This window comes from Equus caballus, chromosome 18, assembly GCF_041296265.1.
Source record: "Equus caballus isolate H_3958 breed thoroughbred chromosome 18, TB-T2T, whole genome shotgun sequence".
Lineage (NCBI taxonomy): Eukaryota > Metazoa > Chordata > Mammalia > Perissodactyla > Equidae > Equus > Equus caballus.
The window spans coordinates 3,301,907-3,327,164 of NC_091701.1; the positions used below are offsets into that span (position 1 = coordinate 3,301,907).

General features: G+C 40.3%; 1 protein-coding gene across 33 annotated transcripts in view; it reads left to right on the top strand.

Annotated features, from left to right (window-relative positions):
• Positions 1 to 10,106, top strand: part of SAP130 (Sin3A associated protein 130) — an 80,099-nt gene extending 69,993 nt beyond the window's left edge. For all 33 annotated transcript variants that reach the window (XM_070242253.1, XM_070242254.1, XM_070242255.1 and 30 more), the window contains 3 exons: positions 7,594 to 7,697; positions 8,818 to 8,931; positions 9,167 to 10,106. In XM_070242253.1, the coding sequence (XP_070098354.1) occupies positions 7,594 to 7,697; positions 8,818 to 8,931; positions 9,167 to 9,325 (377 nt within the window). In that variant the 3' untranslated portion in view covers positions 9,326 to 10,106. The remainder of the gene's footprint in view (positions 1 to 7,593; positions 7,698 to 8,817; positions 8,932 to 9,166) is intronic.
• The last annotated feature ends 15,152 nt before the right edge of the window (positions 10,107 to 25,258 follow it).

Below are 25,258 nucleotides of genomic sequence, written 5' to 3' on the forward strand. Positions count from 1 at the left end.
TCAAAAAGAATCAACACCAGTTCCCCACAGTCTCTTCCAAACACAGGAGGGAACACTTCCAAATTTGTTTTATGAAGCCACTATTTCCCTGATAGAAAAACCAGACAAACAGAGTACAAATACGGAAAACTACAGATCAATATTTCTCCTGAATATAGATGCAAAAATCCTTAATAAAATGTTAGCAAATTGAATCCAGCAATATGTAAATAGAATTTTACACCTTGATCAAGTGGGATTTGTTACAGCTATGCAAGGCTGGTTCAACATTTGAAAATCACTGTAATCCACCATTATGAACAGGCTCTATTTCCTAGAGCTGCCATAATGAAGTACCACAAACTGGATGGCCTAAGATAACAGAAATGTATTCTCTCATAGTTCTGGAGGCTAGAAGTCCAAAATCTAGGTATCAGCATGCTCATACTCTCTGAAGGCCTTGGAAGAGAATGCTTCCTTGTCTCTATAGCTTCTTGTGGTTGCTGACAATCCTTGGTAGTGTTTGGTTTGCAACTGCATCACTCCAGTTTCTGCCTCCACCTCCACATCGAGTGAGTCTTGACTCTCTCTCTCCCTGCTTATAAGATACCAGTCGTTGGATTTAGAGCTTACGTTAATTCCATACGACCTCTTCTTAACTTGGTTACATCAGCAAAGACCCTACTTCCAACTAAGACCACATTCACAGTGGGGGAAACATTTAGAGGGACATAATTTAACCCACAACAAAAACTAAAGAAGAAAATTCACATGATCATATCAGTTGATACAGAAAAGTCATTTGGCAAAATTCAACACTTTTTGATTAAGAACTCTCAAAAATGGAAAAGAGGAAGACTTCCTCAACTTGATAAAAAGTCTACAAAAAACCCAAAGCTGATGTTATGCTTAATGGTGAAAGACTGATTGCTTTCTACCTGAGATTAGCAAAGAGACAAGGCTGTCCTCTCTTACCACTCTTACTCAACATGGAACTGCAAGTTCTAGCCACACCACAAGGCCAGAAAAGGAGATAAAAAGCTGTACAAGTTGGAAAGGAATAAATAAAATTGTCTCTATTTGCAGGTGACATGCTAGTCTACATAGAGAGTCTCAAGGATTCTATGAGAAAACTCCTAGAACTTGTAAATGAGTTCAGCAAGGTCACAGGATATATCAACCCACAAAAATCAATTGTAATATTAGGTACTTGGAATGAATTTGTGGAAAGTGATGTTGAAAACATAATACCTTAAGTAGTTGTTCCCTCCAAAATCACAAACAGAGGTATAAATCTAGCAAAACACGTACAGGACATGTTAGCGGAAAACTGAAAAATGCTGATGAAAGTGATGAAAGATCTAAATAAGTGAAGAGACATACAATGTTCATGGTAGAAAACGCAACATAGAGATGTCGGTTCTCCCTAGATCGATCGATACTTTTACAGTTCCTACCAAAATCACAGAAAGGTTTTTGTAGACATAGTAAAACTTATTCAAAACTTTCTATGGAAAGGCACAGGAACTAGAATAGCTAAAATCTTGAAAAGCAAGAGAAATCATTCTTACTAGTTTTAAAGCCAGCGATTTGGCTGCAGTAAGAACAGTGTGGTATTTGCAGAAGGATGGATATATGGATGACTGGAATAGAAAATGCAGAAATACACCCGTACAAATATGCTCAACTGATTTTTGACCAAAATGCAAAAGCAGTTCAATGGAGGAAGGAGAGTGGTTTTATCAAGTGGTGCTGCTGGACATCCATAAATCTCAAAAAAAAAAAAGAACCTTGACCTAATCGTCACACCTTATACAAAAATTCTCGAAATGGATAATAGATTTGAATGTGAAATATAAAACTTTTAGGAAAAAACCTAGGAGAAAGTCTTCAGGACCTAGGGCATGGTGGACAGTTCTGACTGACACCAAAAACACCATCTATAAAAGAAAAAATGTCAATAAATTGGACTTTATAAAAACTTTTTATCTGTGAAAGACCATGTTAGGAGGATGAAAAGACAAGCTGTAGACCAGGAGGAAATATTATCAAACCACATATTTCATAAAGGACTCAGATGGAGAATAAATATTAGAAACTCTCAATACTTAACAGTGAATAAAACAGTAATCCAATTAGAAAACGGACAAAGGCATGAAGAAGTATTTCACCAAAGAGAATATACAGCTGGCAAGCACAAGAGAAGATGTTCAAGGGAACATAAATCCTGGTCCTTCAGTGTGGGCTGCTCACAGAGACTTCGTTGCAGAGTGAAGAGGGTGAGGGAAGGGTGACATTACAGTGGAGACGCCTGACAAACCCCGCCTCAGCCAGCTGATTGAGGTCAGTAACAGCAGTGGCACATCGTGTTATAGTGTGTACCCTTTGTAGGCTGCAATGTCGAAGGTACTTCTCTCTGTCTCTCAAAAAGCCAAAACCACAGTCTATTCCTAAGAAAAACATCAGCCAAATCCAAATAGAAGAGTATCCTACAAAATACTTGAACTGGTACTCTTCACAACTGTCAAGCTCATCAGAAGCAAGGAAAGTCTGAGAAATCATCAAGCCAAGAGGAGTCTAAGGAGACATGACGAGTAAATGTAACATGGTATGTTGATTGGATCCTGGAACAGAAAACAATAAGAAAAAGTTTTAAATTTTCAACATCACTAGTCAGTAGAGAAACTTAAATTGAGATGTCAAACAACTGAAATAAACCTATCAAAACAACTGAAATAAAAAATACTGATAATGCTAAATGCTAGTGAGGATGTAGAGAAACTAGGTCATTGAGCACTTGAGTTGTGTTAGCCCACTGCCTCCTGGCCTGCACTGTTGCTCCTGAGAAGTCCGCTGGTGATTTCCTGAGGGTTGTCTTGTGAATGATGTGTCGGTCTTTCCTCTTGCTTCTTTGAAGATTTTCTCAACTTTGACTTTCAACATTTTTCCTGTGTTGTGTCTGTTTCTGGGTGTCTTTGCATTTATCATATTTGGAGTTCCTTGAGCTTCCTAGATGTATAGGTTATTGTTTTTCAATAAATTTGAGAAGTTTTCAGCCGTTTTTTCTTTGACTCTTTCTTCTTCGCCTTCCTCCTGGTAATCCCATTGCATGCATGTTGGTACTCGTAATGGCGTTTGTTCATTTTTCTTCCGTTTGTTCGGAGGCCTTGTTCATGTTTCTTCATTCTTCTTTCTCTCAGTTCTTCAGCTTGCATATCTGTCTTCAGATTTACTAATTTTCTTGTACCAGTTCAGATCTACTGTTGAGCCCCTCTAGTGAATTTTTAAAATTTCATTTATTATACTTTTCAACTGCAAACTTTCCGTTTGCTTCTTTTTTATATATGTGTGTGATTTCTATCTCTTTTTTTCATATTCTCTATTAAATGTGACATGAGATCATACCTTCCATTATTTCTTCCCTCATACTTTCCTTTCATTCTGTGAATTTATTTAAAGATTTTATTTTTTTTCCTTTTTCTCCCCAAAGCCCCCCGGTACATAGCTGTACATTCTCAGCTGTGGGTCCTTCTAGTTGTGGCATGTGGGATGCCGCCTCAGCGAGACCTGATGAACAGTGCCATGTCCACGCCCAGGATTCAAACTGACGAAACACTGGGCCGCCTGCAGTGGAGCGCGCGAACTTAACCACTCGGCCACGGGGCCGGCCCCTGTGAATTTATTTATTGTGGCCACTTTGAGGTCTTTTTCTGATAAATCTGACCTCTTGCCACTCTCACAAGCAGTTTGTTGCTTGCTTTTGTTCCCCCATATATGGGTCATTCATTCTTGTTTCTTTGCATACCTCATGATTTTTTGTTGGATACTGGACAAGTTAGATAAACTTAGATAACATATTGAAGCACCTCTGGATACTGGTCTCCCACTCCCCCGGGGCTTGTTGTTGTTATTTGCTTGTTTGTATGTTGAGTGACTGGCTGGATTATTTGAGTGGCATGTAATCACCTCCCCCCATAGCACCACTACGAGGGGTTCAGCCTCTGGTGTTACAGCTCAGGGGCACACAGCTTTGGGTACACCCATGGTCTTCCTGGGTTGACAGTGGCAGTGGCCGGGGCCCTCTCCCACTGTCCCTGACCACACTTGGCTGATAAACCCCACTAATTCTTGCTCTTTGCTCTACTATAGCACAGTTCTGGAATTTTCCCTGGAATATAAGTTAAATTCCTCCACAAACTAGTCAAATTGTAGCTCCTTGCCAGAATAGTTTCTGAAGTCAGTATTTGATATTTGTTCTTTCCCCATGAGGGCTTCTCCCAGCTATCTTAGTCTTTGTTCCCTCCTGTAAGCTGACCAGGCCACAGTCTAGGCTGTATCTTCGCTAGATCTACAGATTTCCTCCCGGTTGCCTTTCACTACAACCTCCACTATTTGGGAGCACCTGTGTGTTTGAACTTCACATAGAAGCTACCTATTGTATGGCCTCTTTCTCCACCCACCCCATGCCTGGCAGAATCTGAGTCTAGGATTCTAGAGGTAGGGTTGGGGACAGTGGCACTCTCTCTGAGTAACACCCTGCTCTGGGAGGTGAGTGCTCAGTGGAGGCGAAGAGGAGTGAGCAGCCTGGGGTCCGCTTGGCTTGTCTCTCGTAGCGTGAAACCACAATTCACAAGCTGGGAGAAGGGCTCCCTGGGCCTGCAGTATTCCCAGCATGCCTTGCCTAGGGTACAGTCTCCGTTCCATGAGCGGGGGTTGAACAGAAAAAGGGAGCCCCCACATCTCAACTGTACTTACCTGGGACTTAGCCTCAGCAATAGGTAGTGGGAAGCAGGGTGAGAAATGCTGCTGTCCTGCTCCTCCTGGGAAGAAAGTCCTCCCGCTGGGTGTTATCCGTGATTACACGGATAGAGCGTGCTAGGAGTTAATGGTGGGGAGGGGTGGTGTGACCAGAGAGGTGTAGAAACAGAAGAGGGATGTTTGTAGTGATGGAATAGTTCTGAATCTCAGTTGTGGTGGGGGTCACATGACTCTACACGTGTGACACAGTGACAAGAGAACTGCACTCACACTTTGCATCAATGGTGCTTTCCTGGGTTTGATGCTGTAGTGTGGTTATATAAGATGTACCGCTGGGGGAAAGCAGGTGAAGGGAAACGCTTAACTTCTCTTCACTATCTTTTTTTTAATATGCCTTTATTGAAATTAATTCATGTAGCATACAATTCGCCTATTAAAATGTACAATTTAGTGATTTTTAGTAGATTCACGGAGTTGTGCATCCATCACTACAGTTAATTTTAAAACATTTTCATTGCTCCAATAAGAAACTCCACACCTGTTAGCCATCATCCCCAATCCTGCTATGTTCACTCCTCCGTATGCCCCCAACCCTGGGCAACCTCTGGTCTACTTTCCATCTCTATGCATTTCCCACTGCTGGACATTTTGTATGAATGGAATTGTATCATACGCAGTGTTCTATGACTGGCTTATTTCACTTAGCATAATGTTTCAAGATTCACCCGTGTTGTAGTATGTATCAGTATTTCATTCCTTTTTCTTGCCAAATAATATTCTATTTTATGAATATGCTACATTTTACTTATCCATTCATCACTTGATGGGCATTTGAGTTTCCACTTTGGGATTATCGTGAATAATGGTACTGTGAACATTTGTGCACACGTTTTTGTGTAGATACTGTTTTCGTTTCTCTGGGATATATACCCAGGAATGATTTCTGGGTTGTTTGGTAACTCTGTATTTAGTATTTGAGGAACTGCCAGACTGTTTTCCAAAGTGAATACTTTTTACTTTCCCACCAGCAATGCCTGATTTCTTCACACCCTCACCAACACTTGCCGTCTGTCTTTTTGATTATAGCGTCCTAGTGGGTGTGAAGTGGTACCTCATGATTTTGATTTGCATTTCGCTAATGCCTAATGATGTTGAACATCTTCACGTGTTTAATGGCCTTTTGTCTATCTTTTTTGGAGAAATGTCTATTTGGATCCTTTTCCCTTTTTAATTGATTTTATTTTTATTATTGAGTTGTAAGAATCCTTCGTATGTTCTAGATACAGGTTCCTTATCAAGTATGTGTCTGTACTATCTTTGCAACTTGTGTTGTTTGTTTTGCAAGGTGTTACCGTTGGGGAAAACTGAATAAAGAGTACAGGGAATCTCGCTGTGTTATTTCCTACAACTGCATGCATCTTTACAATTATCTCAAAAATTTTTTAAACTTAACCATATTCATGCTAATATTTGCCTATTGGATAGAGTTTTGGGTTTTTTTCAATTGGTCAACTTTACTTCTTAGAGCAATTTTGGGTTCACAATAAAATTGAACAGAAGGTACAGAGATTTCCCATATACGCCCATACCCACACATGCATAGCCTCCCCAACTATCAGCACCCCCCACCACAGTGATGCATTTGTGTAGACTGACACATCGTTATGACCCAAGTCTCATGATTCACATTAGGGTTCAGTCTTGGTGTTGTACATTCTATGGGTTTTGATGAATACATAGATAGAGTGTTTTCAAGATTAATTTTTTTTTTTTTTTTTTTAGATTTTATTTTTTTCCTTTTTCTCCCCAAAGCCCCCCAGTACATAGTTGTATATTCTTCGTTGTGGGTCCTTCTAGTTGTGGCATGTGGGACGCTGCCTCAGCGTGGTTTGATGAGCAGTGCCATGTCCGCACCCAGGATTCAAACCAACGAAACACTGGGCTGCCTGCAGCAGAGCGCACGAACTTAACCACTCGGCCACGGGGCCAGCCCCTCAAGATTAATTTTTAAAATAAAAACTTTTAATGTTTTAAAATAATTTTAAAGATTTTATTTTTCCTTTTTCTCCCCAAAGCCCCCCAGTACATAGTTGTATATTCTTCATTGTGGGTCCTTCTAGTTGTGGCATGTGGGACGCTGCCTCAGCGTGGCTTGATGAGCAGTGCCCTGTCCGCGCCCAGGATTCGAACCAACGAAACACTGGGCTGCCTGCAGCGGAGCGCGCGAACTTAACCACTCAGCCACGGGGCCAGCCCTAAAATAATTTTAAATATTTATATAATGTGTAAATACATTTTAAGTCCTAGTAACAGTAATTAAAACTTCACAGATAAAGCTCTACTCACCTTTGACAAGTACCCCTCAATCCTAGTTTGTCTCTCCCCTTTCCAGATGATACATTTCATGTTTATTTCACTACAATTCTAGTTACTGGACTTTTCTACCCAAATTTAAATGTTATTCAAATTTGATCCCTGTGATTTCTCTAAGATCTAGATAACACCAAAGAGCTTCTAAGACGTCATGCTCAACCCTCTGCATGCTTGCAAGCATTATACATGAGCAAGGCTCCAACCCACTCAAGACGATTTCCCCTCTTTTAAGAGATGATATTAACTTTCTCTCTTTTGAATTCTCTAGATCATCAGTTTGTCTTTAAAGCATTCTTCTGGGGTGGACAAAAAGAGCTTTTATTCATATTGTGACCTCAATTCCTAATGACTTAAATGCAGAAGATTTATTTGAAGATGTTTTAAGAAATTCTTGATCAAATAGTAGCACTTAGGCTGCTTGAACACAAATGATTTTAGTTTTGTAAAAATAGAAAAATATGTCTTTTTTTTTTATGGCTCCAGAGGAGAAGAAAGCTATGCTACAGGAAATAGCTAATCAGAAAGGAGTATCCTGTCGTGCCCAAGGCTGGAAAGTCCATCTCTGTGCTGCCCAGTTACTCCAGCTGGTAGGTGGAGTGCGAGTGGTTGTTACGTCCTGCTAAAGAGAGGAACAGGTGCTGGAGACATCTGAGTTCATCAAGTGTTTTCTTTTGAGTAATCCTGAAACATTCCCAGTTAACATGGGTCATGGCACAATTTTTGTGTGTGCTGTGTAATGTTCCAATTGTCATATCTATTCCATAGCTATAATCTGAACATATCTTAATTCCGGTACCCAGAACCAAAATGTATTGAACAACTGTGATGTCAGACCTAGAGTTAGGTTCAGTATTATGTGTTGCTGTGACATCTGAAGCAGGGGGAGCCTCAAATGGCCTAACTGTAAGCCCCTGCTCCCCTCTCTGCTCCTTGTGACAGACCAGGCCCAGTTCCCACGTCTCCCTGAGCAGTGGGTTTCAGTTCTCTCCCAGTGTGCCTTAGTACCCAAACAAGCCAATCACGTCCTCCCGTGGGAATCAGGGGCACCTCTCCCTCATGGTACTACAAAGCCTGCCTCCTGCAGCCCCTGCTTGTTCACTCTTTTCCTGAGTGCAACGCCCGTGTGGCCCTGCATGCTGTGCGATGTCCTCTCCCGCTGGGCTGTGAGTATATTGACTAGCAAACCGCTGTTGATCTTGTCTGTCCAGTGTTGGTGGGTGTTGTGAGTTCAGCCATTTTCATAACCCTAGGGCAGGAATCCTTCCTTCACCAATGAGGTGACAGCGAGGCCATCAAAACAACAGCTTCATGAGGTTTTCCCATCTTTGGCGTAGCACCGATCTGAAGAACATTGTCTATTATGAGTATCTAAAAAAAATGTATGCCTTGGCTAGTTTTTGTACTTAGCAGAAAAGCATATTTCTGTGAAACTTGCAGGCTCGTTTTTCAGAGGAATTGTGAATTCAAGGCAAAATATTTAAAAGTTCTCTTGAGGCTAGACTCTGAGTTACGGCAAGTCATAATGTGAGTTGTTGAACAGTTCTCCTTACTGCACCTTAGTGCCTTAGTCAGTGGGAGAAATGATTGTGTCACCCAAACGGCTTTTATACCAGTTTACAAACGTGCTTCAAGGTGGGTTCATTTGCCTGAAGTGGACCAAGAAAAGTATCTCTGAAGTCACGATGCCATCCCTCTTGTGTGTTACAGACGAATCTGGAGCATGATGTTTATGAAAGGCTGACCACCTTACAGGAAGGGATTATCCCGAAGAAAAAAGCTGCAACGGATGATGATCTTCACCGAATAAACGAGCTAATACAGGTTTGAACGATGAGCCGCCTCTGAGGGGGTTTACTGTGCGGTCTCCCTCCCTTCCCTCGTCCACTGATGTCTTTAGTAGAAACCTGTCCTTTACTTCAGCTTGCTTTACCCAGAAACACTAACACACCTTTTCTATATGAAAGCCTCAAAATGGCCTCAGCTCAAAGTGAGAAGTTCTTTGAAAGCCAGTTGTCTTTAGGATCGCTGATGGGTGCTGTCCTGTCTTTTGTTTCAGGGAAATATGCAGAGGTGTAAACTTGTGATGGATCAGATCAGTGAGGCCAGAGACTCCATGCTTAAGGTTTTAGATCACAAAGACCGCGTCCTGAAACTTCTCAACAAGAACGGGACTGTCAAGAAGGTGTCCAAATTGAAGCGAAAAGAAAAAGTTTAGACCCAGAAGAATCAGGACTTTGGAAACAGAATTTATGAAGAATGATGGTGGGGGTGGGGGGAGGGTTTTGGTTATTTTCAAAGTGGAACATTGAGATAAAGGAAGCGTTCCTTCATTCACACGTGAAAGCAGAGGGACCCGTGGCATCCAGTGGCACAAAAGGATCAGAGCTGATGTGTTGCAGTGGCCCCTTTCTTTCTTTAGGCGTACCCCTCGTAAACTTCCTGTGTCATAAATGACTCCTGATGCATCAGTGTCCACCAGCTGGAATCAGTGACACAAACGAATGGCTGGCATTTTTCACCCTTCCGGTTTATAAACTGTATTTATCTGATGGATTCCTGCAGGACCCATGCTGAGCCTGGACTGAAAGTTTCCACTCGGACCATCTCTTATCTCTCTACACTGAAAATCAAACTTCTTTCCCTCACCCCAGTCAGTTCTTATTCTGTCTGACCTTCCAGTGCCCAGGCTGGCCTTTTACAGCAGTGCCATGGCACCGAGAGACCTGCCACATCTCACACTTAAAGGGTTTGAACTATCAATTCTTGTCCTTTTTTTAAAGAAGCATTTCAAAGTGACATTGTTGTATTGTCTGTCCTGCGTGTGTCAGAGTTGGGTTTCTGTGGAGGTTCAGAGCAAGCAACACGCTAAGTTGCTCCAAGATCCTTGTTCTGAAGTACATTCTTGGTTACCTGTACTTCTGTAGCTGGTGTGATGCTGTTAATTACATGTACCGCACATCTCCAAACGTTAATAAAGGACTCAAAGAGGTTTTGTACATGAGCAGTTTGCCTCTTTCTATAAAGTTAATCAGTGCTGTACTGCCCGTCGCTTGAGTGCTTCCCCTGCTGCCGTCTCCCACACTTTGTTGAGTCTGCCGTGTTAAAGTTTCGTTACTCCTTGCGAAGAGTTCCACTTGTCCAGGTGCTTGGAATATGTCACAACGGTCAAGTCTGTTGGTTCTTGGTTATCTTAAATATAAAAGTATACTGTATCCCGTTGCAGATGTCAATTGGTCAAATTGTAGGACAAGACTGTAGTCATAGGGGTGGAGCTTCCTGGAGCGCGGGCTTTCTTCACGAGGCTGCTCGTGCTTCCTGTGGTCCAGCCGGAGAGCGAGGTGGCCCAGCCTTGCGTCCTGCAGGCACAAGTAGCCATCTCTCTCCCTTCTAACTGGATAGTCTCCTCGCAGCTAGACATGTTTCCAGTTGCCAGCTCTTGTCTTTGCCTTGACCTGAACAGATCTGGGACAGGGAGTCTATGCCAGTTCGGACCTGGTCTTCAGGACCTGCGCTCTGGCTCTCCCTGGACTGGCTCGCCTGAGACAACCTTTCTTGAGTCAGAATGGAGCTCTCATCTAGTATAGGACTGGGGAAGAAAGAAGCCCAGCAGGCTTTTGGCCTTCCTCCAGTTAAGCCTGCATAGCCTGGGCTTAAGAAGTCCTCGGAGCAATCGAGACTGTTTTGCTAGTGCTTCCCTGGGATGGGGAGCCAACTTTAAAAAATGTTACTGATTGTTAACCAGGCGCCAGTGTAGTGTGACTGTGCCAGAACGATGTTTCTTTGTCTCAGTTTCTCATCTGTGCATGTTGCCCCAGTGATCTCATGTGGTGTGCTGGCTAGTGAAGGACAAGATTCAGGTATTTGGGACTGCAGTACAGACCTGTTCTCTCTAAAGGTAGCATCACCTCCATTTAAACAAAACTTAGATAACCCTGGTCAAAGGAAGCTTGTCAGTGCAAGCGTTGGTGTCAGTGCAGGTTAGAACAATAGTGTTTTCAGTTTTCCCTCACTTTCTGAGGACAGTCCAGTCAGGGGGCATGAAGCTTGTCCATGTACATAATGTCATTTAAAAACAGCTTTATTGATGGGCCAGCCCAGTTGTGTAGAGGTTAAGTTCATGCGCTGCGCTTCGGCAGCCCTCGGGTATGTGGGTTCAGATCCTGGGCGAAGACCTACGCATCGCTTGTCAAGCCATGCTGTGGCAGCATCCCGCATACAAAATAGAGCAAGATGGGCACAGATGGTAGCTCAGCAACAGTCTTCCTCAAGCAAAAAGAGGAAGATTGGAAACATGTTACCTCAGGGCCAATCTTCCTCACCAAACAAAACAAAACAAAATAACAGCTTTATTGAGGACTAATTGACATAAAGTGAACATTTTAATGTATATAATTTGACAAGATTTGACCTATGCGTACATCTGTGAAACCAGCGCCACAATCAAGGTGGTGAATGTACCTACCAGACGCAAAAGTCTCCTTGGGCCTCTCTGATTCCTCACCTCACCCCACCTGCCTCCCCATCACCAGGCAAACGTTCATCTGCTTTCTGTCCCCCTAGATTAGTTTGCATTTTCTGGAATTTTATGTGAATGAATCATAGAGTCTGTTCTCTATGGGAAAGAGTCTGGCTGCTTTTACTCAGCATAATGGAAACTTATGCTGAGACTGATTCATGTGGCTTGTTTCCATAGCTTATTGCTGTTGATTCTTGAGTTGCAAGTGGTCCATTGTGCGGACAGCCCCCAAGCTGTTTCTCCCTTCACCCATGCAAAGACATCTGAGTTGTTAGCAGGTTTGGGTTACCGCAGATACGCCTGTTTTGTGCACTTCTGTTCTTTGCATAGACATATAATTGTGCACAGCTTTTCGATTGGTGATTTTCTGTTAGTTGTGCTTTCCAGGGGTTTATGACCAGGAGACAGTGCTGAGAAGTCCAGAGACCAAGTGGCTCTTGGTCCAGAAAACTATCATTCACATACTTAAAGATTAGAAAGAATTGGAAATATATTTGAGGTTAAGACTTGGATTTGGCTTCTGTTCTTTACAGTAGTTCAAAGAAACGTGAATGTGGAAAAAAAGTTTTAACCCATCTACTTGATCTAGAAAATCTTTCATATTGTTTTTTAAAAACTGGATGTTTCAAAAGATCATTAAATAGAAAATGCCTTATAGTATTTTCATTTTCAGTGATTTTTATCATGATAAGAATTACAGAATCACAAAATTTTAGAGTTTAAAAGTTTAGAGGTTATTTAGTCCAACCCAACTTGTGATGAAATGGACACCTTTGAAAGGATGTATTTTTTCTTTTTGATTGTAAAATACAGCACAGATACAGAAAACTACATGAAACAAATGGCTAGTTTCATAAATTCATAAGAGAAGAACAACTTTGAAATTATCCCCCGGAGTAAGAAACAGAACTTTGCCAGTCACCTCAGAAACCCCACAACTGTTCCACCCCAGTCATGGCCTCTACCTCCCCCCAAAATAACCACTATCTTGACTTTTTTTTTTTCAAATAACCAATTTTCTTGTGATGTAATTACATAGACTAAAATACCAAATCTTAAATTTGCAGTTTTATGTGTTTTGACAAACAGAGTCCCCCGTGGCTAACCTCGGCACGAAGCTGCGTGCATCGCCGTGACCCCAGGAAGAGCACTCCTGTGTGGTCCACGCGCCCTGCCCACCCCGACAGAGGCTCCCGTCTGCTGCCTGTCTTCACAGATGAGTTTTGTCTGTTTTTGAACTTCATGCAAATGGGATCATATAGTACATAGTTATTTGTATCTGGCTTTTTTGCTCAACGTACTTTGAGATCCATCCATTTGTTGTGTGTATTGTAAGTTGTTTCCTTTTCCTGCTGAGTGGTATTCAATTGTGTGAATATACAATCATTTGATTATCCATTTCTCTATTGAAGGACATCATCTTCCAGTTTTTGACTATTATGAATAAAGCTCCTATAAACATTTGCATGCAAGTTCTTGTCTGAAAATATATTTTCAAATCAGTGGCTGAAAACCTAAGAGTGTGATTGCTAGGTTATAAGGTAAAACTATGTTTAGTTTTGTAAGAAACTGCCCAGCTGTCTTCCAAAGTGGCTGCACCATTTCACACCCCCCCAGCAATGGGTGAGAGTTCCCGTTGCTCCACATCCTCACCAGCGGTCAGCGTTGTCAGTGTTTTGGACTTTAGCCATTCTAATGGGTGTGTAATGGTATCTCATTGTTTTCATTTGCCCTCCCCTAATGACATAAGATGTTGAGCATTTTTTCATATGCTCATTTGCCATCTTTATATGTTTTTGATGAAATTTCTATTCACATCTTTGCCCATATTTTAATTAGGTTGGTTGTTTTCTGATTGAGTTTTAAGAGTTCTTTGAGTATTTTGGATACCAGTCCTTTTTCATATATGCATTTTGCAAATATTTTCTTGCAATCTGTGGCTTATCTTTCCATTTACTTAACTTAATAGTGCCTTTTTTTTTTTTTTTTTGAGGAAGATTAGCCCTGAGCTAACTGCTGCCAATCCTCCTCTTTTTGCTGAGGAAGACTGGCCCTGAGCTACCATCCATGCCCATCTTCCTCTACTTTATATGTGGGATGACTACCATAGCATGGCTTGCCAAGCGGTGCCATGTCTGCACACGGGATCCGAACCGGCGAACCCCAGGCCGCCGAAGCGGAACGTGCGCACTTAACCACTGCACCACCGGGCCGGCCCTGCCCCAATAGTGCCTTTTGAGGAAAAGTTTTTAATTTTAGTAAAGTACAACATCAGTTTTTCTTTCGCAAATTGTGCTTTTGGGTATATCTAAAACCTCATTGCCAAACCCAAGGTAACCTAGATTTCCTCCTATATTTTGTTTTAGGAGTTTTATAGTTCTGTGTTTTACATTTAGGTCTATGATGATTCATTTTGGAATAATTTTTGTGAAAGTTGTAAGGTCAGTGTAAAGATTTTTCTTTTTTTGCATCTGGATGTCCAGTCATCCCGGCACCATTTGTTGAAAAGACTGTCCTTTCTACATTTCGTTGTTGTTGCTCCTTTGTCAGAGATCGGTTGACTATACTTTGTGAGTCTATTTCTGGGCTTTCCCTTCTGTTCCATTAATCTACTTGTTTCTTCGTTCGCCGACCCCACTGTCATTTGAGTACTATAGCTTTATAGTAGGTCTTGAACAGTATCAGTTCTCCAACTTTAGTCTTCACTATTGTGTTGGCTGCTCTGAGTCTTTTGTCTTTTCATATAAATACTAGAATCTGTTAATATTTACAAAATAGCTTGCTGGACTTTGGATTAGGATTACATAGAATCTATAGATCAAGTTGGGAAAGAATTGACGTCTTAATAATGTTGACTGTTCTAGCCCATGAACATGGACTCTCCATTTATTTAGATCTGTGATTTCTTTTGTAGTTTTCCTCATACATCCTGTACATATTTTAATAGATTTATGCCTAAGTATTTCATTTTCTGTGTGCAATTGTAAATAGTACTGTGCTTTTTACTTCAAATTCTAATTGTTCGCTGGTGGTATATGGGAAAGCTGTCAACATTTATATACCATTAACATTGTATGCTGTGATATTCCTATATTCACAGAAGCTTTTTTGTCCATTCTTTGGGAATTTCTACTTAATAATGCCATCTGTAAACAATACAGTTTTATTTCTTCTTTCCAAATTTGTATAGGTTTCATTTCCTTTTCCTGTTTTACTGCACTAGATAAGACTTCTAGTAAGATGTTAAATAGGAGTGGTAACAAAGGATATCCTTTCCTTGATCCCAATCTTAGGGGTAAAGTGTTCAGTTTCTCACCCCTAAGTATGATGCTACCTGTAGGTTTTTATGTAGATGTTCTTTATCAAGTTGAGAAAGTTCTCTATTCCTTTTTTCTTTTTTCTTTTTTTGCTGAGGAAGATTCACTGAGCTAATATCCATTGCCAATCTTCCTCTTTTTGCTTGAAGAAGGTTTGCCATGAGCTAACATCTGTGCCCATCTTCCTCTATTTTGTATGTGGGTCACCAGCACAATGTGGCTGCCAGTGAGTGGTGTAGGTCCACGCCCAGAAACTGAACCCAGGCCGCCAAAGCAGAGCATGCCAAACTTAACCACTAGGCCAAGGGGCCAACCCTATCCTCCATTCCTAGTTTACTGAGAATTTTCCCTCGTAGAATGGATGGTAGTTTTTGTTGTGTGCTTTTCTGCATCACATATGATGGTATGAGCTTTCGTCTTTGGCGTGTTGATGTGGTAGGTCACATCGATTGATGTTTTTTTATTGAAGAGGCCAGTCCAACTGGCATACCCAGAACAACAGTTCTTTCTGCATTCTTAGGTTCAACTTGCCAGTATTTAGTTGCGTCTGTGTTCATGAGAGAGACTGTTCTGTGCTCTCTTTCTTGTACTTGCTTTTGTCTGGTTTCAGGTAATGCTGGCCACGTAGAATGATGCTGGCAACTGTTCTCTCTGCTTCTGTTTTCTGGAGGGGATTATAGAGAATTGGTATAATTTCTTCCTTAAATGGTTGCTCAAATACAGTAGTGAAAACATCTGGACTTGGTGCTTCTTTTGTGGAAAATTATTAATTGTTGAGTCAGTTTTTAAAATAGCTACAGGTCTGTTCAGATTGTCTCTCTCTCCTTGTGTGAGCTTTGGTAGTTTCTGTCTTTCAAGGATTTGGACCGTTTCATGTAAGTTATTAAATTCGTGGGCATAGAGTTGTTCACAGTATTCCTTTCTTATATTTTTCGTGTCTGTGGGATCAGTAATGATAATCTTTCATCACATTTTTTAAACAGATGTATTGAGATATGATTCACATAACATACACTTCGCCTATTGAACTGTACAATTCAATGACTTTTACTGTATCTTTTAGAATATTTTCCTTGTCCCCAAACAGGCCCTGTACCCTGTCTGTACTGTTACTCCCACTTAGGAGTTTAATCCATTTTGAGTTAATTTTTGCGTCTGATGTGAAGAAAGGTGTCCAACTTTCTTCTTCTGCATGTGGCTGGCCAGTTGTCCCATCATCGTTTGTTGAAAAGACGGTTCCTTCACCAGTGAATTGTCCTGGCCATTTGTCACAGAGAAGTTCGTTGTATATGTGAAGGCTTGTGTCTGGACCCTCAGTTCTGTTCCGTTGGTCTGTGTGTCTAGCCTTAGGCTACTACCACACCGTCTTGTTTACTGAAACTTTGTGGTAAGCTTTAAAACTGGGAAGTGTGAGTTCTGCATTTTGTTACTCTTTTTCAAGGTTGTTCTGGGTACCTTGAATTTCCAGGTGAATCAGCCTGTCAGTTTCTGCAAGAAGCCCTCTGGATTTTGGTAGGTGTTCTGTTGAATCTGTAGCTAAACTGGAAATTTCGCCGCTTTACTAAGTCTCCTGATCTATGAACGTGGATTGTCTTTCCATTGATTTACTACTCATTTAATTTCTTTCAACAGTATTCTATAGTATTCAGAGTAGAAGTTTTTCATTTGCTAAATTCATTTGTAACTTTTATTATTTTGATACTACTGTAAATGGAACGGCTTTCGTAATTTCATTTTTTGTTTCCTCATTGCTACTGTGTATACAATTGATTTTTTAAATATTATATTTATTATTTATTTATTTTGAAAGAGTTTGACTGAAATATGATTCACATACCATATAGTTCATCCATTTCAATGGTTTTTGATATATAATTAATTTTTTAATTGTAGTAAAAAAAACATATAACATGAAATTTGCCATTTTAACCATTTGAAGTAACAATTCCGTGGCATTAATTGCATTCACAGTATTATGCAAACATCACCCCTGTCTGTTTCCAAAATATTTCCATTACCCCTTTGTAACCATTAAGCAATAACTCCTCATTCCCCCTACCCCAACCCCTGGTAATCTCTAAACTATTTTCTGTGTCTATGGCTTTGCCTATTTTAGGTACCTCGTATAAGTGGAACCATACAATATTTGTCCTTTTGTGTCTGGATTATTTCGCTTAGCATAAGGTTTTGAAGGTTTTCATCCAGGTTGTAGCATGCATCAGAACTTCATTCCTTTTTCTGTCTGAATAATGTTCTGATATATGTATATATCACATTTTATTGCATCCACTTACAGGCATACCTTGGAGATGTCGCAGGTTCAGTTCCAGACCTCCACGATAAAGAGAAGATCACAGTAAAGCGAGTCACATGAATTGTTTGTTTTCCCAGTGCATACAGAAATTATATCTACACTATGCTGTAGGCTATTTAAAGTGTGCAATAGAATTATGTCTAAAAAACAATGTACATATCTTACTTTAAAAATACTTTATTACTAAATAATACTAAGCATCATCTAAGCCTTCAAAGAGTCATAATCTTTTCGCTGGTGGAGGGAGTTGTGAAGCACGCGGTCTCCGCGAGGCACAGTGGAAGGAGGTATGCTTGTATCTGTTGATGGCCACTTGCACTGTTTCCACCTTCTGGCTGTGTAAATAAGGCTGTAATGAGCGTTGGTATACAAGCATCTGTTCGAGTGCCTGGTTTCAGTTCCTTTGGGTATAAATCTAGGAGTGGAATTTCTGAATCATATGATGATTCTGTGTTTAGCTTTCTGAGGAACCACCAAACTATTTTCCGTAGTGGCTTTACTATTTTACATTGCTAAGGTATTTTATTCATTCTGAAGCTGTTGTAAATGGAATTGTTTTTTAGATTTGCTTTTGACTTGTTCATTGCAAGTGTATAAAATTATAACTGACTTGTTTCTTTATTTTTGTATTGAGGTAATACTGGTTTATAACATCATATAAATTTCAAATATACATCATTATATTTCATTTTCTGTGTAGACTACGTCATGTTCACCACTTAAAGACCAATTGCCATCCATCACTGTGCACCTGTGCCTTAGCAACCCTTTCTCCATCCTCCCTCCACACTTTCTTTCTGGTACCACCAGTCTCATCTCTGTATCTATGTGTTTGTTGTTGTTGTTGTTATCTTCTACTTATGAGTGAAAGCATGCAGTCTTTGACTTCTCCCTCTAACTTACTTCACTTAGTGTAATTCCCTCAAGGTCCATCCGTGTTGAGCAAATGGCTGAATTTCATCTTTACGGCCGAGTAGTATTCCACTGTGTATATATACCACATCTTCTTTATCCATTCATCTGTTGATGGACACTTAGGTTGCTTCCATGTCTTGGCTATTGTAAATAATGCTGCAATGAACATTGGGGTGCATAGGACTTTTGGAATTGCTGACTTCAAGCTCTTTGGAGAGATACCAAGTAGTGGAATGGCTGGATCGTATGGTAGTTCTATTTTTAACTTTTTGAGGAATCTCCATAGTGTTTTCCATAGTGGCTGCACCAGTTTGCATTCCCACCAGCAGTGTATGAGGGTTCCTTTTTCTCCACAACCTCTGCAACATTTGTTACTATTAGTTTTAGATATTTTTGTCATTCTAATCGGTATAAGGTGATATCTTAGTGTAGTTTTGATTTGCATTTCCCTGATGATCAGCGATGATGAGCATTTTTCATGTGCCTATTGGCCATCCATATATCTTCTTTGGAGAAATGTCTGTTCATGTCTCCAGCCCATTTTTTGATCGAGTTGTTTGATTTTTTTGTTGTTGAGTTGTGAGAGTTCTTTATATATTATGGATATTAAGCCTTTGTCAGATATATGACTTGCAAATATTTTTTCCCAGTTAGTGGGTTGTTTTTTTGTTTCAATCCTGTTTTCCTTTGCCTTGAAGAAGCTCTTTAATCTGATGAAGTCCCACTTGTTTATTCTTTCTATTGCTTCCCTCTCTGAGAAGACATGGTGTCTGAAAAGATCCTTTTAATATGGATGTCAAAGAGTGTACTGCCTACGTTTTCTTCTAGAAGCCTTATGGTTTCAGGTCTGAGCTTTAGGTCTTTGATCCATTTTGAGTTTATTTTGGTGAATGGTGAAAAAGAATGGTCAATTTTCATTCTTTTACATGTGGCTTTCCAGTTTTCCCAGCACCATTTGTTTTTTGTTTTTTTTTTTTTCCCAAGATTGGCACCTGGGCTAACAACTGTTGCTAATCTTCTTTTTTTTTTTTTTTTTTTTAAGGATTGGCACCTGGGCTAACAACTGTTGCCAATCTTTTTTTTTCTGCTTTATCTCCCCAAACCCCCGCTGTACACAGTTGTATATCTTAGTTGCATGTCCTTCTAGTTGTGAGATGTGGGACGCCGTCTCAACGTGGCCTGACGAGCGGTGCCATGTCCGTGCCCAGGATCCAAACCCTGGGCCGCCGCTGTGGAGCACGGGAACTTAACCACTTGGCCACGGAGCCGGCCCCAGCACCATTTGTTGAAAAGACTTTCTTTTCTCCATTGTATGCCCTCAGCCTCTTTGTCAAAGATAAGCTGTCCATAGATGTGTGGTTTTATTTCTCGGCTTTCAATTCTGTTCCATTGATCTGTGCACCTGTTTTTGTACCAGTACCATGCTGTTTTGATTACTGTAGCTTTGTAGTATTTTTGAAGTCAGGGATTGTGATGCCTCCCGTTTTGTTCTTTTTGCTCAGGATTGCTTTAGAAATTCGGGGTCTTTTGTTGCCCCATATGAATTTTAGGATTCTTTGTTCTAATTCTGTAAAGAATGTCATTGGGATTCTGCTTGGGATAGCGTTGAATCTGTAGATTGCTTTAGGTAGAATGGACATTTTAACTATGTTTATTCTTCCAATCCATGTACATGGAATGTCTTTCCATCTCCTTATGTCGTCATCCAATTCTCTCAGAAAGGCCTTGTAATTTTCATTATATAGGTCCTTCACTTCCTTAGTTAAATTTACCCCAAGGTATTTTATTCTTTTTGTTGCAATTGTGAATGGTATTGTGTTCTTGAGTTCTTTTTCTGTTAGTTCGTTATTAGAATATAGAAATGCTACTGATTTATGCAAATTGATTTTATACCCTGCAACTTTGCTGTAGTTGTTGATTACTTCTAAGAGTTTTCTAATGGATTCTTTGGGGTTTTCTATATATAAGATCATGTCGTTTGCAAACAGCAAGAGTTTCACTTCTTCCCTCCCTATTTGGATTCCTTTTATTCCTTTTTCTTGCCTGATTGCTCTGGCCAGGACCTCCAGTACTATGTTAAATAAGAGTGGTGATAGAGGGCATCCTTGTCTCGTTCCTGTTCTCAGGGGGATGGCGCTCAGTTTTTGCCCATTGAGTATGATGTTGGCTGTGGGTTTGTCGTATATGGCCTTTATTATGTTGAGGTAGTTCCCTTCTATGCCCATTTTGTTCAGAGTTTTTATCATAAATGGCTGTTGGATCTTGTCAAATGATTTCTCTGCATCTATTGAGATTATCATGTGGTTTTTATTCCTCAGTTTGTTGATGTGTATCACGTTGTGATGTGTATCACGTTGATTGATTTGCGGATGTTGAACCATCCCTGTGTCCCTGGTATGAATCTCATTTGATCATGATGTGTGATCCCTTTGATGAATTGCTGAACTCTGGTTGCCAAAATTTTGTTGAGAATTTTTGCATCTATGTTCATCAGCGACACTGGCCTGTAGTTCTCCTTTTTCGTGTCGTCCTTGTCAGGCTTTGGTATCAGCGTGATGTTGGCCTCATAGACTGTGTTAGGAAGTGTTCCATCCTCCCTAATTTTTTGGAATAGCTTGAAAAGGATAGGTATTAAATCCTCTCTGAAAGTTTGGTAGAATTCCCCAGGAAAGCCATCTGGTCCTGGGGTTTTATTCTTTGGGATGATTTTGATGGCTATTTCAATCTCTTTCCTTGTGATTGGTCTGTTCAAATTGTCTGCTTCTTCTTGAGTGAGCTTTGGGAGATTGTAGGAGTCCAAGAATTTATCCATTTCCTCTAGGTTATCCATTCTGTTGGCATATAGTTTTTCATAGTATTCTCTTATAATCCGTTGTATTTCTGCAGAGTCTGTTGCTATTTCTCCTCGCTCATTTCTGATTTTGTTTATTTGAGCTTTCTCGCTTTTTTTCTTTGTAAGTCTGGCTAGGGGTTTGTCAATTTTATCATCTCAAAGAACCAGCTCTTTGTTTCATTGATCCTTTCTACCGCCTTTTTCGTTTCAATAGTATTTATTTCTGCTCTGATTTTTATTATTTCTCTCCTTCTGCTGACTGTGGGCTTTATTTGTTCTTCATTCTCTAGTTCAGTTAGGTGTAATTTAAGATTGCTTATTTGGGATTTCTCTTGTTTGTTAAGATGTGCCTGTATTGCAATGAATTTTCCTCTTAATACAGCTTTTGCTGTATCCCATATGAGTTGGTATGGCATGTTATCATTTTCATTTATTTCCAGGTATTTTTTTATTTCTTCTTTAATTTCCTCAATGATCCATTGGTTGTTCATGGTGTATTGTTTAGTCTCCACATCTTTGTGCCTTTCTCAGCTTTTTTCTTGTAATTAATTTCTAGCCTTATAGCATTATGTTCGGAGAAGATGCTTGTTATTATTTCAATTTTTTTAAATTTGTAGAGGCTTGCCTTGTTTCCCAACATATGGTCTATCCTTGAGAATGTTCCATGTGCACTTGAGAAGAATGTGTATTCTGCTGTTTTTGCATGAAGTGTTCTATATATGTCTATTAAGTCCAATTGTTTTAGTTTTTCATTCAGCTCCACTATTTCCTTGTTGATTTTCTGTCTGGATGATCTGTCCATTGATGTGAGTGGGGTGTTGAGGTCCCCTACTATTATTGTGTTGTTTGTAACATCTTCCTTTAGGTCTGTTAATAGTTGCTTTATGAATCTTGGTGCTCCTATGTTGGGTGCATAGATATTTATAAGCTTTATTTCTTCCTGATGAAGTGTCCCTTTGATCATTATATATTGTCCCTCTGTGTCTCTCTTTACCTAACTTATTTTGAAATCCGCTTTGTCTGATATAAGAATTGCAACACCTGCCTTTTTTTCCTTGCTATTAGCTTGAAGTATGGTCCTCCACCCCTTCACTCTGAGCCTGTGTTTGTCCTTGGGGCTGAGGTGTGTTTCCTGGAGGCAGCAAATTGTTGGATCTTGTTCTTTAATCCATTTTGCCACTCTGTGTCTTTTTATTGGAGAGTTCAATCCGTTTACATTGAGAGTGATTATTGATGCATGTGGACTTAATGCTGTCAATCTGTTGCTTGTTAGCTGGATTTCCTGCATTTCTTTTCCTGTTTGCTTTAGCCTACCCATTGAATACTGCAATTTCTTATGCTGGGTTTCTAAGATTTTGTGTCTCTGTTTTGTTTTTTAGTTTAGTGGCTACCCTGAAGTTTGTATTTAGAATCTCATGTATAATATAGTCTGTTCTCTGGTGGTCTCTTATTTACTTGGCCTAGACTGATTTAGTCCCTTTGCTCTTCCCCTCCTAAATTGTTTTCATTTCTTATTCCAACTGGTGTTATGAGTTTGTAGTTAGAGTGATAAGATCGTCTTTGCTTTGGTAGTTTCCTTCCCTTTATCCTAATGCTATAGTTGAATATTTGCTATCCTATTCTGATTCTATCTATCTGTCTCCCTACTCTGTGGTTTGTGACCCCTTTCCCCCTTTTTTCTTTTTTCAGGTATGAGAGCCTTCTTGAGTATTTCTTGTAGTGGAGGCCTTTGGGTTACAAATTCCCTTAACTTTTGTTTGTCTGGAAAAGATTTAATTTCTCCCTCATATCTGAAGGATATTCTTGCTGGATAGAGTATTCTTGGCTGAAGATTTTTATCTTTTAAAGTTTTGAATATGTCACTCCATTCTCTCCTAGCTTGTAAGGTTTCTGTAGAGAAATCTGCTGAAAGTCTGATAGGCGTTCCTTTGTAGGTTATTTTCTTCTGTCTTGCTGCCCTGAGTATTCATTCTTTGTCTTTCATTTTTGCCATTTGTACTACTATGTGCCTTGCAGTAGGTCTTTTTACATTGACAAATCTAGGAGATCTGAAAGCTTCCTCTACACACATTTCTCCCTCAATCCCTAGATTTTGGAAGTTCTCTTCTATAATTTCATTAAGCACACTTTCTGCTCCATTTTCCTTTTCCACATTCTCGGGAATTCCTTTGACCCTTAAATTCTTTCTCCTCATTGAATCCGCTATCTCTCACAGATTTTCCTCATTTTTTTTAATTCTTTGTTCTCTTTTTTCCTCTGTCTGGAGCCATTCAGCCTGTCTATCTTCGATTATGCTAATTTGCTCCTCTATGGTGTCTACACGGGCATTCAGGGAATCCGTATTCTGTTTTATCTGGTCCATTGTGTTTTTCATCTCTAGTAATTCTGTTTGATTCTTCTTTATAATTTCAATCTCTTTTGTGAAGTAACTCCAGAACTCATTGGCTTGTTTCTCTATCTTTCTCTCTACCTCATTGAGTTTTTTTATTATAGCTGCTCTGAATTCATTTTCACTTTGTTTACCTATTTCCAAGTCCTCAGGACTTAATTCTGTGTTGTTATTGTTTTCCTTCTGGTCTGGAGCTTTTATAAATTGCTGGGTGGTAGAGAAGTGGTTTTTTCACATGATGGTAGAATTCGGTTGCAGTTACAGCCTGCTGCCACTAGATGGGGGTCGAGAGCTGCACGTTCTGAGCTCTCCACCTTCCGGCAAGATGGTGGTTCCCAGCGTGGTTTGCCGGGGGGGAGGAGCTGTTTTTCTCCGCATCGATCTGGATTCAGATCAGTTCTGTTCTCTGGTCCCGGGGCCCTGGGTTTATGGGGTCCCTTCCCACAGAAGCTTTCCCTCGTCAGCGGGTTTCCACTGTACTGACAGTGGGAGTCCTGGACGATCCCCAGTTGTGCGGCCCCTCCCCCGCTCCTTCCTGCACCCCTGGCAGCGATCCCAGTCTCTAGGGGAGGGAGCGAAGTTCTCTCCTACCCGGTTCCAGCTCCTCCGAGGCCTCATGCAGGGTCTCCGTCCTCCGTCTTTTTGGTACCGTAGGTCTCCGACGTCCTGGCATTAGGTTTAGTAGCAGAAATTCAGTTTTTTTCCAGTCCTTTGTTGTAGTTTGGAGGGGAGAGAGTCCCAGGTCAGCTCACCCTGCCATTTTGCTCTGCCCACTCACTCTGAATATGTTTATTAGCTCCAACAGTTTTTTGTGAAATCATTAGGTTTTTCTACGTGTAAGATCATGTCATTTGCATACTAAGATGACTTTACTTCCTCCTTTCCAACTTGGGTGCCGTTTATTTATTTTTCTTGCCAATTGCTCTGGTTTGAACTTCCAGAACTATATTGAATAGAAGTGGTGAAAGCTGACACTGTTGCCTTGTTCCTGATCTTAAAGGAAAAGCATTTGGTTTTTCACCATTGAGTATGATGTTAGCTGTGGGTTTTTCATATATGGCTTTTATCATGTTGAGGAATTTCCCTGCTATTCCTAGTTTATTGGGTGTTTTTACCTTGTTTTGTTAAATGCTTTTTCTGCATCAATTGAGATGATTGTGTGATTTTATTTCTTCCTTCTGTTAATGTGATTTACTACATTCATTAATTTAACACGTCAAACCATCCTTGCATTCCAGGAGTAAATTCCACTTGTTATGGGGTGGTCCTTTTTATATGCTGCTGAGTTTGATTCCCTAGTATTTTGTTGGGTATTTGCATCTATATTCATAAAAGATTTTTGTCTGTATCTTTTCTTTTAGTGCCTTTGTGTAGTTTTGCTATCCGGGTAATGCTGGCCTCATAAAATGAGTCATTTAGGAGTATTGCCTCTTCATCAGTTTGTTGGAGGAGTTTGCAAATAATTGGGATTGATTCTTCTTTAAGTGTTTGGTAGGATTCAGCAGTGAAGCCATCTGATTCTGGATTTTCTTTGTTGTGGGGTTTTCCATTACTAATTCAATCTCCTTACCACTTATAGGTTATCTTCATTTGGGGTGCTATAACTGAATATCATAGACTGGGTGGCTCAGACAACAAACACTTATTTCTCATGGCTATGGAGGCTGAGCCGATTAAGCTGCTGCCTGTCTGATGTCTGGGGAGACCACTGTTCCTGGTTTTCAGATGCCCATCTTCTTGTATCCTCACAAGGGGGAGAGCAGAGAGAGGAAGCAAGCTCTCTCATGTCTCTTCTTATAAGGACACTAATTATCTAATTACCTAGTTACCTCCCAAAGGCCCCATCTCCTAATACCATCATGTC